Below are 17,828 nucleotides of genomic sequence, written 5' to 3' on the forward strand. Positions count from 1 at the left end.
GTAAAAGTGCACTTCCAGGGGTGATTTATATGTTCCTGATTTGTGCAATAGGAGGGGTAGTCCATAGGAAACTTGAGGAAAAAATGAGTTTTTTCTAGGGCATGCTGGGTATTTGAGACTTCTTAGTAATATTAACTACATAATTGGATTTAATGGCCAGAGCTCAGAAAGTCATATGGTAGAAATGAATTTGCAGGTACTGGCCCATAGGTGACATTTGAAGGAGAGGGCATGGAACATTACTCAGCCATAAGAAATGATGACATAGTGCCATTTACGACCAAATGGATGGACCCTGAGAATATAATGCTAAATGAAGTAAACAAATCAGAAAAAACTAAGAACTATATGATTTCACACATTGGTGGGATATAAAACTGAGACTTATGGACATAGAGAAAAGTGAATTAGTTTCCAGAGAGAGGGAGTCAAGATGGGCAAATATACAACAATGAAAAATGATTTGACTTTGGGTGTGAGGCACACAACACAATCAACAGCTCAAACGCTTTAGAGATGTTTACTTGAGGCCAGGCCTGTGGTGGCACAGTGGATAAAGTGTTGACCTGGAATGCTGTGGTCACTGGTTCAAAACCTCAGTCTTGGTCAAGGCACATATGAGAAGTAACTACTGTGAGTTGATGCTTCCCACTCCTTTCCACAATTTCTCTCTCTCTATCCTCTCTGTAAAAAAAAAAAAAAAAAAAAAATTAGGTTATGACTGCAAAAGTGATGTTTACTTGAACCTGTGTGTTCTTATGGATCAATGTCACCCTATTAAATTTAATTTCTAAATGAGAATAAAGGAAAAGAAATGGGGAAGAATGACTAGCTTTGAGGAGGTTCCACATTTAGTAGCCAGGTAGAGAAAAAAAATGGTGATAGAAGGAGCCTTAAGTTGAGATGGGGAACATATAATAGAATATGCAGATAATGTATTACAGAATTTTTCTCCTGAAACCAATATAATTTTATTAAGCAATGTCACCCCAATGAATTCAATTAAAAAGAAAAAAAATTCTGCTTTAGGTTAAACTTTGAATAGAAAGTTTTAATTTTTTGCTTCTTCCTGCTGTCTTTCTTCGAAGCCCTTTTCTCCACATACCCTGACACCCATGTCCTAGGTCCAGCTATGGGAACCTACCCAGACTCAACTGGGGTCTGGAAGGACAATATGATTCTGTAAGGACTCCCACTCTTTAGCACCATTATAGTTTCATTCCCTGTACTTGTTAGCAGAAAAGCAAATGTACCTAATAAATGCACCATTTAGGTATTTTTGTGTTTACCAAAAGATATTTACTATTCCATTTTAACTGCTGGCCCTGTGGGGAACATTTTAGGCTGTCAGGAAGTGGTATGAGGGTGAGGGAGTCACTGGCAGGCTCTTCCTTCCCGAGAGTCTTAGAACACCATGGTCAGCCCCCCATCAGGCCTCTTTCTTCACAGTGAGGACATTAACAATGGCGTGCCCACTTCAGCAGTGACAGATACTTCATGGCTAGTGGTCCTTCTAGTACTTTTGGCTTCCTCTCATTTGAAAAGTCTCATTTGGTTCTCTATTTCTGAATGATTTTTTTACTCTAAAAATTTCATGGGGCGTCTGTTAGAAAAAAGTTATTCATGACACGTACTAAAGATGATAGAACAGACTTTATTAAAGGGGGTGTCTATTGTGGGTTTTTTGTAGTAAGAGAGAGAGATTAGACTCTACCAACTCCATCAAGGTCAAATGGGAATTTACACACAAGAAACAAATAGGGGAACCCCCCCAATTTATGTTTAAATAATGACAGTCTCTCCTCATATGCTTTCTTAACTAAGTGGACCAATCTATCTAACAGTAATTTAGAACAACAATGGCCATTGTAGGGAACCTTTGAAGTGCTTTTCTTAGAACCAAACTGAACAATAAAAGCTCCAACATTTGCAAAACTGAATGAAACATCTATTTCGACCTTTTTTTTTAAAGCCTTTCAAATATTACCAGGGATCTGAAGTTGCCTCTTTGTGAAATAAGCTTTTAAAATGAATTGAAACAAACAAACTTTTAAAGAAAGATAAATAGCTTCTGAACTCACTGTTTGAAAACATTCAGGATATGGTAATAAGTGGAGAGCATTTATTGAATTTGAACTAAATTATCTATCTCCTTTCCACCATCCCTTCCTTCCTTCTTTCTTCTCTCGTCTTTCCCCCCCTTTCTTATTGTCATTCTTCTCCTCTTTGGCCTTGGGTGAGTCTAGTCCATGTTGTCCCTTAGAAGTTACAGGATGATAACACATGATAGATACATCACCCCAGAGCCAATTCTCTGATGATTTGCTGTGATCTCTTTGCTGGCAGCACACTGAAGGTTGTTAAAGGACACACCTGTCCAAAGCAGAACACAGGTAATGCAGCCTCAGGAGGCATATTTTGTGTATAAATCCTGATGCCAGAAGCCTGCCTGTGAGAGTTTGGACCTAAATACATTTTCTGAGAGGAAGTCAGCAGAGGAGAGCGCGCTGGAGTATAATACTCATTTGCATGGTAAGAAACTTGAGCACAACAGATAAGTCACCTTTCAGTGGTTTTAACTCCAAAATATAAATTAGCCAAACAAATTTGGGGAAACCAAAAGAGACTCTAGTAAGAGAGAAAAAATATCGAATAACTTTATCTTCTATTTATTTATTTTTTCATGGTGAAAGAAATCACATTTAAAGTACTGATATATAAAAACTAATATGGATTTTTTTTTAAATCACTGAAATTCCAAAGAGGAATGAGAGGAAGACTTATAGCAGAGGTTCTTAAATCTAATCCATTAGTAGCCGCTTTTACCTCAGAACTTACTGTAAAATTGAGCTATAGTAAAACAAGATAAAAACATTATTTTCAGAGAAACAGTCTCAGAGGTGGAATGTTTGAGCTGTGTAGCCAGTAAGAGAAGAAAAATCATTCTAGATAAAACATGTATGGTGTCTTCTTTTAATTTTTCAATTTTTTACAATATGTTATTAAGCTTGTTTAATGTATTCCTTCTTATTTAAAGGAACTATATATGCATTAATAAAAATTTAGGTATTTAAATTAAAATTATTATGTAATTATTTTTTCTTGAAATTCTGAGGAACTTTTAGATTTTCAAAATTATTATTTCAGAATACTTGTCTTTATTTTTATTATGTAATCTTTCTTTTGTACAGAACGAAATTGGAACTAAAAAACAATGCAATCTTTGCTCCTCTCCAGAATTGTTAGCAAATGTTCATTTTTAGTTCCTGACAAAAATATTTAATACTTTTCTATGCTTTCATTAGGCGATTGTTTGCAATGTTGTTGTTCATTAGGTTCTTTGTTATAAAGCTATTGGTAAAAAGAAAAAAAGTGTAACAATATCCCATGATAAAAGTGAGATGTCAAACAGGGTTTAACTTCATTTTGTTTTATTAAATTAATATTGTGTGTGTGTGTGTGAAGGTGAATCATCAACAACAGCAAGAGTTTCTACTCAGTGGAGTTTTTAAATAACAAACAAACCCCCAACTGAATTTATTATCATTTTTAATTATATTTTGCTTTTCAATTAGAGTTGACTTATATTATATTAGTTTCAGGTGTATACCCCAGTAATGAGACATCCTAAGTAATCATCCTGATAAACTTGTACCCATCTGACACCATACATAGTTATCAGAATATTGACTATATTCTCTATGCTGTGCTTTACATCCCATGACTATTCTGTAACAACCAATTTGTATTTCTTAATCACTTCATCTTTTTCACCCACCCCCTTTCCCCCTTCCCATCTGGCAACCCCCAAAATGTTCTCTGTATCTATGAGTCTGTTTCTGTTTTGCTTATTCATTTATTTTGTTTCCTAGATTCAATTATTGAGATATATATATGTATTTATTGCCATTTTATTTTCATATTTTTATTATTTTTTTCTTCTTAAAGTTGACCCTTTAATATTTTATGTAATACTGGTTTGGTGGTCATAAACTCCTTTAGCTTTTTCTTGTCTGGGAAGCTTGTTATATGTTTTTCAATTCTAAATAATAGCTATTCTGGGTGGCGTAATCTTGGTTGTAGGTTCTTTTCATCACTTTGAATATTTCTTGCCACTCCCTTCTCATCTGCAAAGTTTCTGTGAAAAATCAGTTGACAGTCTCATTGGAGCTCCTTTGTAGGTAACTAATTGCTTTTCTCTTGCTGCTTTTAAGATTCTCTGTCTTTAACCTTTGGCATTTGGTGTGGGTCTCTTTGGGTTCATCTTGTTTGGGACTCTGCACTTCCTGAACTTGTATGTCTATTTTCTTCACCAGGTTAGGGAAGGTTTGTGTCATTATTTTTTCAAATAAGTTTTCTCTTTCTTGCTGTCTCTCTTCTCCTTTCTGGCATCCCCACGATGCAAATATTCGTAAACTTGAAGTTGTTTCAGAGGCTCCTTACACTATACTCATTTAAATTTTTTTTTTTATTTTTGCTGTTTTGATAGGATGTTTTTTACTTCCTCCTATTCCAAATTATTGATTTGATTTTTGGTTTCATCTACTCTACTGTTGATTCCCTGTAAATTATTTTTCATTTCAGTTAATGTCTCCTACATTTCTGACTGTTTGTTTGTTTGTTTTTTATGGTTTCCATGTCCTGTGGGTGGGCCCCTGCACAGCTGATCCTCCAGGGTGGTCACAGCTAGTCCTTGAAACCAATCAACCTGAGGATGAATCTCTATCATTGACATGTTGACAACTATCAAGTTTCAATGACAACAAAAGGGTGTACACAGCCCACATGTGGGAGGGGGTGCAGGAACCTGGAGTGCCCAACTCTGGTGAGTAGGGAAGCTATGTCACTGGACCTATAGAACACCTACTACACAAGGCCACTGTACCAAGCCCAGGAGACTTAGCAGCTCTACCTGATACATAGAAACAAACATAAGGAGGTTGCCAAAATGAGGAGACAAAGAAACATGTTCCAAATGAAAGAACAGAACGAAACTCCAAAAAAAAAAAAAGGAACTAAACAAAATGGAGAGAAGCAATCCACTAGTTAAGAGAATGTGTTCAATGAACTTAGTAAGAATTTCAACAGCATAAGAAAAACATCCCAACTGCATTTAATTTCATGGTAACCCCTTTTAATAACACAGCAGTAGCCTAACAGTCATATTGGCATTTTCTTATTTTTTTTTTATAATTTTTGGTCAAAAGTATAAGATAAGGGCTTAAAAATATTACCTTTGACATCTGAACAATTTATCCATGTAATCACTTTTAAATAAATACGTGTGTCTTACTCTTTCTTTTCATCTTAATCTAATGTTTAGAGATTTAAATATTTCCATAATATAGATAACATACATCAGATATAAAAATAATATTAATTTTAGCAGTTGTTTTATGTCATGTTTTCATATAAACAAAATAAAAAAGTAAAAATCCACTTACAAACCTAAGAAATCAAATAATATCAATCCTTTTAGTGATTATGTTTTCAAAAATGAAACTTTAAACTCCAGAAATTATACCATGGAGTATGAAAAACTGCACTATTTTATGTGAGGAATGCTATGTCTATGTATATACAGTGATAAATACTTAAGTAATTCTTTAGTAATTGGTACATAGCTTTAAAGATTATTTTTAAAAAACATGAAAAATAATTAAATAAAAATTTTAATTTATAAAAACAAGGATGATAAAAGACAGAATAAATTAAAGTTATTAAAGAAGGAAATTAGTTGCTTAAGATTTTACTACATTCAGAATCTAAGAACTTAGAAACCAAAGTGATATGTAATAAAACAATTTGTGCTATGTTTCAAAATTAATAGACTACAGTTTATAAAACAGTTAAATGTGTATTTGTCTTTATATTTTACTTCTCTATGTTTTGATTATCAAACTCATCTCAGTGACATAATTTTGATTATCACAATTAAAATAGATCTAAATAAAAATGCTAATCTGAGAAATTAAATTACTATATCCCGAGCAAATAAAAAAATGTTATACTGTTAAGATTTCAACTAAAATACATTGGAAAGAATTGCTAAGCCATAGTAGCAAATACTGTAAACATTATTTTTAAAGGTACTTATATTGTTATTAATGTCATTTCCAAGTAAATATGTCAGAACGTGCTTGTGGGTTTGTTTTCTCAGTGGACCAGGAAGTTTTCATCTATTTTCAGGCCAAAGTCCATTTCTCCAACCTGGCCTTAGATCTCACTAATGCTTGTCATTGGTCATCAGAGTTACACAGCCAGTCTCGGCACTGGAAAAACTTATCAAACCCATGTCATACTCTGGGTGAGTCATTCCCATTAATTCCACATTTTAAAGACAACAGCCTAAATATATAATATAAAGTGACAGATTAAACAGTGAGCATGCCTATTTGTCAAATTTGTTCCCAATGTGAGATTTGCAATCTCTGGACAAGATTACCTTAACCTGAATTTTAATCATAAAATTGCTACTAAATAAAAAAGGGATAACCCTCTAGTTTTTACAGAATCTATCCTTCAAAATATTTCCCCTTTTATTTTGATATTATCTATATATAATCTTATAGGCATTAGCATATTTCTAGTTTACTGTACCATATAGTCTCTAACTTCTAAAAACTGTATTGTTTATGCTGAAGAGAAAAATCTCTCCTTAATTGAATATATTGTGTGCATTAATCAGCAGGATCCAAAGCAGTGTTCCTCATCATTAAAGAATCCAACCTGGGATTGAAAATGCAGCTAGCTGGGCCTCCCTGAAAAGTTGCCAATGATTCTAATTCTTTTTGCTTCCTTTCACAGCAAGCAGAGGAACACAATATTTCTGCAAAAGAATCATAGAACACAAGGGACTAAGACAATGAATTCACCTGATCTTTGGAACCCCCCGGAAACACAATTTTGCTTTGCTATGGTTAACAACTCATGCCCTAGAAATGTGAGGTCTGTGCTGAGTGTCACTGCCATGTACACTGTCATGATCGGTGCTATAGTGATGACCATACTGGGCAACATGGTTGTGATCATTGCCATCACCCACTTCAAGCAACTCCACACCCCAACCAACTTTTTGATCCTCTCCATGGCCACCACTGACTTTCTGCTGAGCTGTGTGGTCATGCCCTTCAGCATGATCCGGTCCATCGAATCTTGCTGGTACTTTGGAGATATCTTTTGCAAAGTACACAGCTGCTGTGACATCATGCTCTGTACCACCTCCATTTTCCACCTCTGCTTCATCTCAGTGGATCGCTACTATGCTGTTTGTGACCCTTTGCATTATGTCACCAAAATCACCGTTCCTGTCATAGAGGTCTTTCTGCTTATTAGTTGGTCTATTCCAATCTTTTTTGCCTTTGGCCTGGTATTCTCAGAATTAAACATAATTGGTGCAGAAGATTTTGTTGCAGCCATTGACTGCACAGGTTTGTGTATGTTGATATTTAACAAGTTGTGGGGGGTACTGGCTTCCTTTATAGCCTTTTTTCTCCCTGGGACAGTAATGGTGGGGATTTACATTCACATTTTCACAGTAGCCAGGAAGCACACTAAGCAGATTAGCACAGATCCTACTATGAAACAGATGGAAAGCAAAATGAAAGTATCATCCAAAAGAGAAAGCAAGGCCACTAAAACTTTAAGCATAGTCATGGGAGTGTTTGTGCTGTGCTGGCTACCCTTTTTTCTCTTGACAATTACTGACCCTTTCATTAATTTTACAACTCCTGAAGATTTGTATAATATCTTCCTCTGGCTGGGTTATTTCAATTCCACTTTCAATCCCCTTATATATGGCATGTTTTATCCTTGGTTTCGCAAGGCATTGAAGATGATTGTCACCGGAAAGATCTTCCGTTCTGACTCTTCCACTCTAAGTCTGTTTCCTGGACATGCTTAGGCAATGCTCTCTGTTCTCTAAGAGTCTTTCCTGGTAGGTAATCTTGGATGTTTTTCTTACCCAAAGGTAGGGGCATGGGTGGAGTAAAGTTGTATAATGGCCATCTAAGTAGGAGTACTAAATCTAGCCTTCTGGATATACTAGAGCCACCCAAGTGGCTAATTTCTGGTTCTGAGGAAAGCACCTCCAATTAGAAAAAACTCTATTCCAAAGCTTGTTGATTCCTGAATTTTCAAAATTAGAGATTTAGAATTTCACTCCTTCAGCTTAAACCAAATAATAAAGGTCTTCTACATTTTTCTTGTAAAACATCAGAAGAGAAGTCGTAGTTGGTCTTCACTCTCATTGACAGTTATACACAGTTTATTTAAATTTTTCTTGAGATTATGGTTACATCTTAAGGGAGTGGGAAGAGAGTCTGAGAATACTAGAAGCCTAAATTGTGAAGCATGTGAATGACAGAAAAGGAGAAGGACGCAGATAGTTGTATTTACTTCTAATTTTGTTAATTTTGACTAGTAAACTTATTTTCCAAAGCAGTTCATGTGAGGTTTGCAATATTTTGACATAATTGGACTGCCTTATTAAATGAGAAGAATGGATTTTAAAAAGCTTAGAAATTATATTCTTTTTCTCAATATATACTTTTTATCTATATACATGTGGCCTTCATGTACATATATAAGTGGTGTGTCCTTCTCTTTGGGTGTGTATGTACACATACTAATTATTCTCCAAGGCTAAGCTTTATTCATAAATTGAAGTTCTTCCCCTGCCCCCAAATTTTAGGGTAACATTCATTGCCTTGATGAATGTCTATTTTCTGTGTTCTTTTGTCATTCTCTTCTTTCTCCTTCCTTATAAACTTATTTCACCAAATTTTGGTTTTTATAATCTTTATATCTCATACTATCTCTCTGTCTTTCTAATCCAGTGGTTCTCAGCAAGGGATAGTTTTGCCCCTCAAGGACATTTGGCAATGTTTGGAGACATTCATTTTTGGTTGTTTTAACCAGAGAGGGAGTAGAAATGACATCTAGGGGTAGAGTTAAGGGGTGTTGTTAAGCATTCTACAATGTGCAGAATAGCCCCCACAACAAAAAATGATCTGGTACAAAACTTCAAGTGTCATGGTTGAGAAACCTTGTTCTAACCTCTTCTAATCTCACAGATTCAGTTATAACCTCTCTTTATGTTTCTCTCAAATATATTTATCTTCATCCCTATCATATCCCCCAAATTTTAGTTTCTCGTTTTTTTTTCCTATCAGTAAAGTATTTTTCAGGTACTCCCTCAAAATCTCAAACTGAGCATATCCAGCATCTTCCTTCTATGCTCACCCTACTGCCCAAAACCTATCTCTTCTATCTACTGCTTTGTACTAGGGTTGGGTGTGCACAGAAATGTTAGTTCCTCATCTAGCCTATAAGCTTCTTGTGTGCAAGACAAGACCTTATATCATTTATATTGGTATCCCACAGTACTTGACGTAGTGTCTTCCCCATAAAAATCGCTGAACACATTCACTGGATGACCAAAACATTGAAACTTTGAGGAAAGTGAAGAAGAGTTATTCAATTCAGAGAAACAAACAATTCTTAAACGAAGGATGTTAGACAGTGCGGCTTCTTTTCTTGGAAGGGAAGATGGATGAAAGAGCTTATTCAGAAAGAAGAAATTGAATGGAAATCAATTCCTGTTCTAGTGGGCTTTAGTCATATGTGCACAGTATGCCTGGAAACTTGAGCACAGGGCTGACAGAGACACATAGTGGAAAATAACTCACCAACTCAGAAGCGTTTGCTACGTATAGAAAGAAGCTTCCATGCTCATTTAGTGAAATTCCTGAGGATAGAAATTAGGTCTTCCCTTTCTTTTCCTAATGTAGTGATAGTCTAAGTGCTTCACAGAAAAGTTTGGTCATGTAGAAATATTGTTCACTATCTTATATGGATTGGAATTTTTTTAATGGAACATACAAACAGAATGTGGCTGGAGCAATTTATTCATAAATGTTTGCCTGTATTTTTATGAAGGAAGTTTATTTTTTATAACAATAACCTTAAGACACTGGTAGGTTGCAAAAAGAAAATCTGTTACCATTACCATAGATTTTAATGCTAAGTGTATTTTATTGTTATAATTGTTAAAGTAATACAGAATGTTTGATTAATCAAACCCCCTTCATTTTCTGACCTGGCCAATGACACTTATATGCACAATATTTAATCCTAAAGTGTCTAATGTTTACACACACACATCGTAAATTCATTCATAATTTTTTTTTAAATCTACCCTTGCTATTGGGAAACTTCTCATTACTCCAAAACACCTTTAATAAAATATCCACTTTGTTAAGAATTCCCAATACACTCTTGATCTATTTGTTCTGTTGAAAATTTATAATTTCCCAAAGTTAATAATTATAATTTAGTAATTTGAATATAGCAAATGTAGGTCCTGAGATATCAGTAAATTATTACTTTCACAAGATTATATTTGAAATCAGAATTAAGTTTTAAGATGTTCAGCAGAGTATTGGTTTATTCTTGTCTGACTGCAGTGGTTTAATCCTTCAGAAGATTTCCTCTGCCCTAATCTGGAAGACAACATTCAGAGGCTGCTAAAGTACTCCTTCCTTTTGAAGAATGAAAGAAACAGGCGAAGTTCCTCAGGCTTCAGGACCTGATCGAACAATAGACCACCTTACAATGTCAATAGCATTTTACAATTTGCTTTTTATGATGATTCTTTCACCCTCTTTGGGAATTCAACAAAAATATGAATTGCCAAACCTGAGAGACTAAACAGAAAGAACAGTCATTCAACACTCGCTCAGTTTTTTCATTTAATCCTCAAAATAATATAAAATGTGTAACTTAACATCAAAAGGTGTCCATGAATATGAGCTTAATCATTTCTCAAAACAACTCCACATGTTCTTCCCAGGCTAGTCCAAGGAAAAGTGAAAAATCCCATCATTATTCTAAATGTAATGCTCTTCTTTCCCGGACTCATCTAGGCTAACCAGGGCGGCCATTATCTTAAGATGATGGTGACTGCCAAGAATACCTTGCTCTCTGTATTAAAAGTTATTCAGTTCAACAAATATTTAATGAGCATTTACTATGTGCCAAGTACTGTGCTGAGGGTTTATGGTTCAGAGATTAATTAAACTCAAATTCTGTCTTCAAAAAGCTAATGGTCTAATAAGAAAGACCATAGCCCTTCAACTACATTGCAGGAGAATGGAGGAGGGAAATTTAGCCTGGCTTGGAGTTTAAAGGAGACTATCTGAATTTTAGGCCAAAGGAATATGTTATTAAATTTAGTGAAGGGCCCACTTCTAACCACTGAAGTAGGACTATGCATACGTGCATAAGGCATTTCAGCTTCAGTGTAATATACTTCAGAACCAAAACCTTTTTTTGTGAGGTTCCTTCTTCAGGTATTATTCTAGTCATAAGACATTTTTTTCTATTTTTCACAGATTCTTGGTCAGATTAGACTTAGATACATAGGACTCCCTGGCTGATTGCATGTGGATTATGACTTATAACCTATGGGACATCATGGTTAGTGGTAAAACAGCATCCTTCCTGGTATAATTAACTTCTGGAGTGAGAAATTTATTTCCATGCTCACAGACTTAGTACAAAGTGAATTTTAAGCAACTACCACTGGGCTTAGCAAGGGCTTTTTGGAGAAGGGGCAGGTACATGTCAACCTTTTTCATTTGTTTGGTACTTGTCCCACCGTCTCCTACAGGCCCTGGTGGCAGATATAATCTATTATTACCTTTAGAATTCTGTCATTTTTCAACCTCAGTTTGACTTACATTGTGAAATAATTTCACCAAGAGGCATTCCATCTTCTAGAGATTTGGTGCCAAGAAACATAGAAATCAAAATATGATTGAACACATTATTTTCCTTGATAATGCCCTTGTGCGGCACAGACATATGAGTAATTGTATGTAGTCTTGCCAATGGGGAGATGGAGAGTGGCAGAGGATAAGTGAGGACGTAGAAAGTGGCAGCAGAAGAATCTAACTCTTCTGGGTTCAGGTGAACTGTCTCATCACTGATTGCTTTGGTCTAAAACATAGAACTTAAACAAGACATGATGACAAATTCAATGTGGAGGTCACAAACCGAAGGAATTATGAGCAATTATTCTCCCTTGTTGAGAAAAATGTACAGAAATAATCCAAAAGCAGAAGAGATATATGAATCTCACTGAACAATTACACAAAAGACTTTATAAGTCCAGTGTGTTTACTTTTCATCTCTAATTAACTGGAGGAGAAATGACAATGCTGTATTGAGAAGAAAAACTTCAACTACTGAGACCTGTGAATGGTGCAAACTAGGTCCCTTGGTACTCATTCAGTGCTCATTTGCATAACATACCACACGGAGAAGCAGTTTCTATTTAGAGTATAAAATCATTAACAGATTGCACATCTGTCATCTTTGCAGATGGATTCTACGTACCTATGTCTACCTGCTACAAGAACTTCTTCCCGTAAATGATTCTGATTTCTACTCCTGTAAGTAGTTGGAAACTCTGAATTCGATTTCTTAGAACTTGCTTAAAAATTTTACAGCCTAGGGTTAAGAGATATAAAATGGTTTTTATTTTTATATCAGATAGTTCTCCCAAGTTGTGTAAGTACTGTGTGTTAACTTTAGAAGTTGTGTAGGATGCAAAAGTGAAATGGGGCAATTTCATTCTTTCAATTACCTGTATGCTGAATGGAGGGGGGTTGAATGTAATTAAAAATCTTAATCTCTTGATTTTATTGTCAATGTATTTAATTCTTGATGAGATGACCCAGAACTTATTCTTTATCTAAATAATAATTTATTAACAAGAATGAACTCTTCACCTGGTTTGGACTCATAACATTAATCATCACTTTACTTTTCACAACAGGTAACCTATCAAAATGGAAGAGACGCCCTCTCAATAATTGCATAAACCTACTGTAAAATAATTATTTTTTTCTTTGAAAAATTATTTACTTATATCCTTTTTCTCTTTCCTAAAGGATAGAATCTTAACTAGTTTCAAAAATGCACAAACAAAGCAGGATGAGCGGAGAAGTAACTCTTAGGAGACCTTGAATTCTGCGCTGCATTTGATTTTCAGGGTGCATTTGATTCAGGACACAGGGAGATTGTATCAGGTTTTAAATTGCCCTTTAGTTTCTCTCTAGATCTCACTTTCTTGTTTAGCAGATAAAGAATTTTTTTTCTTTTTTCTTTCTTTCTTTTTTTTTTTTTTTTTTTTTTTGATGGGACAAGTAGCCTGCTCTCAGAGAGAGAGAGAGAGAGAGAGAGAGAGAGAGAGAGAGAGAAGAAAGAGTAGGAATGCTAAATGAGCACCGTCCTTGATCAAGGTGCTGAAGAACACCCCCGGACTTTCTGCTACCAGGTGAATGGGTCTTGCCCCAGGACTGTCCATCCTCTGGGCATGCAGTTGACCATCTACCTGGCCTGTGCAATAGGCATAATTATTACAGTCCTGGGAAATTTGTTTGTGGTGTTCACTGTGTCCTACTTCAGAGCACTTCACACTCCCACCAACTTCTTGCTGCTTTCTCTGGCCCTGGCCGACATGTTCCTGGGTCTGCTGGTACTGCCACTAAGCACCGTTCGCTCAGTGGAGAGCTGCTGGTTTTTTGGAGACTTCCTCTGCCGCCTGCATACCTACTTAGACACTGTCTTCTGCCTCGTCTCCATCTTTCATCTCTGTTTCATTTCCATGGACCGCCACTGTGCCATCTGTGAGCCGCTGCTCTATCCCTCCAAGTTCACGGTAAGGGTGGCTCGCAGATACATCCTGACAGGGTGGGGGATTCCGGCAGCTTACACTGCCTTCTTTGTCTACACAGATGTAGTAGAGAGAGGGCTCGGCCAGTGGCTGGAAGAGATGCCTTGTGTGGGCAGTTGCCAGCTGTTGTTCAATAAATTTTGGGGCTGGTTAAACTTCCCTGTGTTCTTTTTCCCCTGCCTCATCATGATTAGTTTGTATGTAAAGATCTTCGTGGTTGCTGCCAGGCAGGCCCAGCAGATCAGAGCCTTCAACCAAAGCCTGGCTGGGGTTGCCAAGCATGAAAGAAAAGCTGCCAAGACCCTGGGCATCACTGTGGGCATATACCTCTTGTGCTGGCTTCCCTTCACCATCGACACGCTGGTGGACAGCCTCCTTCACCTCATCACACCACCACTGGTCTTTGACATCTTTATCTGGTTCGCTTACTTCAACTCGGCCTGCAACCCCATCATCTATGTCTTTTCCTACCGGTGGTTCAGGAAGGCTCTGAAACTCACCCTGAGTCGGGAGATATTCTCACCTCGAACAACCACTATTGATTTATATCAAGAATGACTCCTTTAACTGAATTCAGGCAAACAGTAAAACTTTGCAGAAAAAATAAGTGTGGCTGTGACATGGGCAGCGTGGGGTCATGAGTTCATGGGCATTTTTCCAGGCAGCCTGGTATAAGTGGAGGAGAAAATCAAATTCTCAATATGGAAAAAGATATAGAACTCCCTTTATTCAACATTTCTATAGCAGAATATAGGAATGAGAGAGAAGTCATCTAACTATTTATTGGGTAAATTTAGACTCTGTGAAAATATTTAGGTCCTCATTCATCACTTCCTTGAGACAACTTGGATGTGGAGGTGGAGGAAAAAGAGCACATTGAGGTCAGGATTTCCAAGTTCTCATCCCGGGTTGACCACTTGACGGGGCCAGGTGAGACTTCAGTCATCTTAACGTCTTCTCCCATTACCGAGTTTCCTCATTTAAAAAACGAGGGGCTTGTACTATTTGTTTTGTAAGAAGTCTTCAAGCTCAAATATTATGTAATCTAACTTTGAGAAGCATTGTCGGAATTCTAATTTCACCTTACTTTTCATAATCATAGTCAAGTGTTTGACACATTTTTCAAAATGTTCTCTTTAGCATCCATGTCTCTGTGGATCCCATTCACTAAACAGGTTTGTGTGCCAGCTTTGTCTATTTCAATGATCACTGAGTAAATGTACTATTATTTTTTTTTTTTTCATTTCTGAAGCTGGAAACGGGGAGAGACAGTCAGACAGACTCCCGCATGCGCCCGACCGGGATCCACCCGGCACGCCCACCAGGGGGGGGGGGTGCTCTGCCCACCAGGGGGCGATGCTCTGCCCATCCTGGGCGTCGCCATATTGCGACCAGAGCCACTCTAGCGCCTGAGGCAGAGGCCAAGGAGCCATCCCCAGCGCCCGGGCCATCTTTGCTCCAATGGAGCCTTGGCTGCGGGAGGGGAAGAGAGAGACAGAGAGGAAAGCGCAGCGGAGGGGTGGAGAAGCAAATGGGCGCTTCTCCTGTGTGCCCTGGCCGGGAATCGAACCGAGGTCCTCCGCACGCTAGGCCGATGCTCTACCGCTGAGCCAACCGGCCAGGGCCTATTATTTTTTAATGTATTATATTTTTGAAGAATACTTAATTTCTTTTCTTTTATAATAAAACTTGAAAATACGTGGAATATTTTCCACACAAAAATAATAAAGATAAAAGTGATAATGAACCACATCTCGCCATTTTGGTATTACCTCCTTTTTTTTTTTTTAAGTCACACAAGTTAAAACTACTATGTTTTAATTTTATGATAATACATGCTTTTCTTTGGAAAGACAAGTGCCTGTGCCGCATGCTTGCTTAGAATTGAGCCAAATGTTTCTCACAAACTATTATTAGTAAAGGTACTGACACCTTTTAGGTGCATCTCACTTTGTTTTTTTCCAAAATCTTTTCCTCGGGCCTCTTGTCACTTTACTTCCACTTAGGTTTTTCGGATTAATAATTGTTTATTTGGAAAACTTTTTGTAAATTAATTTGTAGTCTCTGTTGTACAGATGTGTAGATTGATGTTATAGATAAAAATACAGACATGATATCTCAATCTCAATAAACAAAATAAAGAAGTAAGTAAAGGCTTATTTTGAAGTTGGTTGAAATGTATTTATTCCATTTATTCCTTTTTATTTGCTAGAAGGATAACTTCTCTTGACCTCATTTTATTTTTAATTTTTAAAAAAAATTATGAAACTATTTTTAATGTGTTTATAATGCTTAATTTTCTTTGGAAGAAATTGTTCCATTTTTTTCCATTTAGAGATAATTAAGTTGCAAATGAATCATAAATTAAAATTTATCCTAGTATATACAGTTTTAAGACATTGAGGAACTAGGAACACTTTGTCTTAGATATAGCAATAAATATAATTTTGCAAAGTATGTCAGTCATTACCTTAAAAAACATATTTTCTTCTTATATTCCTAGAAATAAATTCACACCTATTTTCAATCCACTGGGCACAACACTGTCTTGGAAGTAAGAATACTCAGCTACTTTATGGGGCAGAATTCTGCATATTAGTTGTTTTCACAGAAGCAACCAATATTTATCGAAAACCTAAGCATCTCACTTACCACCTACAAACCCTGCAAAGTGAATATTATCAGACTTATATTACAAATGAGACACACAGATATCCCATAATTTACTCCCTTCTTACTTGAAGGCCCTGATTTATCTACTAGATCTGTGAGATACTAGAGAAAACTGGACAGCTAATAAAATCAGGAGGGAGACTTTAGCTTTCTGTGAATCACAGAAACACAAGAACATTATTGTTGTGATTCAATGTTCATATCTCGAATGAATGGGGGAGGACTGGGAGCAAGAATGACAACTGCGGTGGACACCCCAGGGGGAGCAGGAACTGACGGCAGGATCTGATTTCCAGCTCCTTCATCATCTTTGATATGAGAAAAGATATAAAAAGCAAAATTGTTGTAATCAAAAAACCTGGTTAGGCCCTCGGACAATGATATTGCCCTGAGGTATAAGTAGAATGTCCATGGTGATAGTTTACCATTCGGGGATACTAACCTTTTCTCACTCTATCTTTTCTAGTGAAATTTAACTAAATTTAAGGCAAGTGTTCTTAATTTTTTCTGCCACGAATTCCTTGGGCAATTTGGTAATGACCATGGACCCTCTTTCAGAACAAGACTTTTAAGTTGATTAAAAAGAATTTTTTTTTGCCATGGGCTGCTGGCTCAGTGTATAGAGTATCTGCCTGGTATACGGACATCCAGGGTTTGATTCCCAGTTAGGGCACACAGGAGAAGCGAACATCTGCTTCTCATTCCCTCCCTCTTTCCCTTCCCTCCCTCTTCCCCTCTCAGTGCCAGTGGATTGATTGGCTCCAGTACCACCCCCGGGGGGCTGCAGGAGCTAGCTTGGTCCCAGGGTCAGCCTCAAGTACTAAAAATAGCTTAGTTGATTGCAGCATCAGCCCCAGTCAGGCATTGCCAGGTGAATCTGAGTCGGGGCACATATGGGAGTCTGTCTCACTATCTCCTTTCCTCTACCTAAAAAAATATTTTTTAAACACATAGGATTATAAGGAATACAACTATATTGAAATAGAATTCTCAAATTCTCTTTTAAATTGCCACGTTTGAAATATAATCATATATGCGCTTTATGAAAGCATTAAATAACTAGTTGCAATAATTGTTATACTAGCCCTAGTGGGTTGGCTCAGTGGTAGTGCGTTGGCCTGGCGTGTAGAAGACCCAGGTTCGATTACTGGCCAGGGCACACAAAAGAAGTGCCATCTACTTTAACCTTCTCCCTCTCCTTTCTCTCTGTCTCTCTCTTCCCCCATCAACCCCACCTGCAGCCAAGGCTCCATTGGAGCAAAGTTGGCCCAAGTGCTGAGGATGGCTGCATGGCCTCCACCTCGGGCACTAGAATGGGTCTGATTGCAGTGGAGCAACGCTCCAGAGGGGCCTAGCATCGCCCCCTGGTGGGCTTACTGAGTGGATCCCCATTGGGCACATGCAAGAGTCTGTC

The 17,828-nt window shown here is 37.1% G+C and overlaps 2 protein-coding genes across 2 annotated transcripts; both read left to right on the forward strand.

Moving 5' to 3' along the window:
* The first annotated feature begins 6,865 nt into the window (after positions 1 to 6,865).
* On the forward strand, positions 6,866 to 7,903 carry LOC136397204 (trace amine-associated receptor 4). Its single transcript, XM_066371773.1, has one exon. It carries the CDS (start codon positions 6,866 to 6,868, stop codon positions 7,901 to 7,903), a length of 1,038 nt encoding a protein of 345 aa, XP_066227870.1.
* Positions 7,904 to 13,248: 5,345 nt separating this feature from the next.
* TAAR5 (trace amine associated receptor 5) lies at positions 13,249 to 14,313 on the forward strand. Its single transcript, XM_066371774.1, has one exon. The coding sequence runs from the start codon at positions 13,286 to 13,288 to the stop codon at positions 14,297 to 14,299; it is 1,014 nt and encodes a 337-aa protein (XP_066227871.1). The 5' UTR covers positions 13,249 to 13,285; the 3' UTR covers positions 14,300 to 14,313.
* The last annotated feature ends 3,515 nt before the right edge of the window (positions 14,314 to 17,828 follow it).

The sequence above is a fragment of the Saccopteryx leptura genome, chromosome 3, assembly GCF_036850995.1.
Source record: "Saccopteryx leptura isolate mSacLep1 chromosome 3, mSacLep1_pri_phased_curated, whole genome shotgun sequence".
Classification (NCBI taxonomy): Eukaryota; Metazoa; Chordata; class Mammalia; order Chiroptera; family Emballonuridae; genus Saccopteryx; species Saccopteryx leptura.

Excerpts from the sequence above, each read along its gene's own strand:
- LOC136397204 (XM_066371773.1), top strand. The coding sequence starts at position 6,866 with ATGAATTCACCTGATCTTTGGAACCCCCCGGAAACACAATTTTGCTTT.
- TAAR5 (XM_066371774.1), top strand. The coding sequence starts at position 13,286 with ATGAGCACCGTCCTTGATCAAGGTGCTGAAGAACACCCCCGGACTTTC.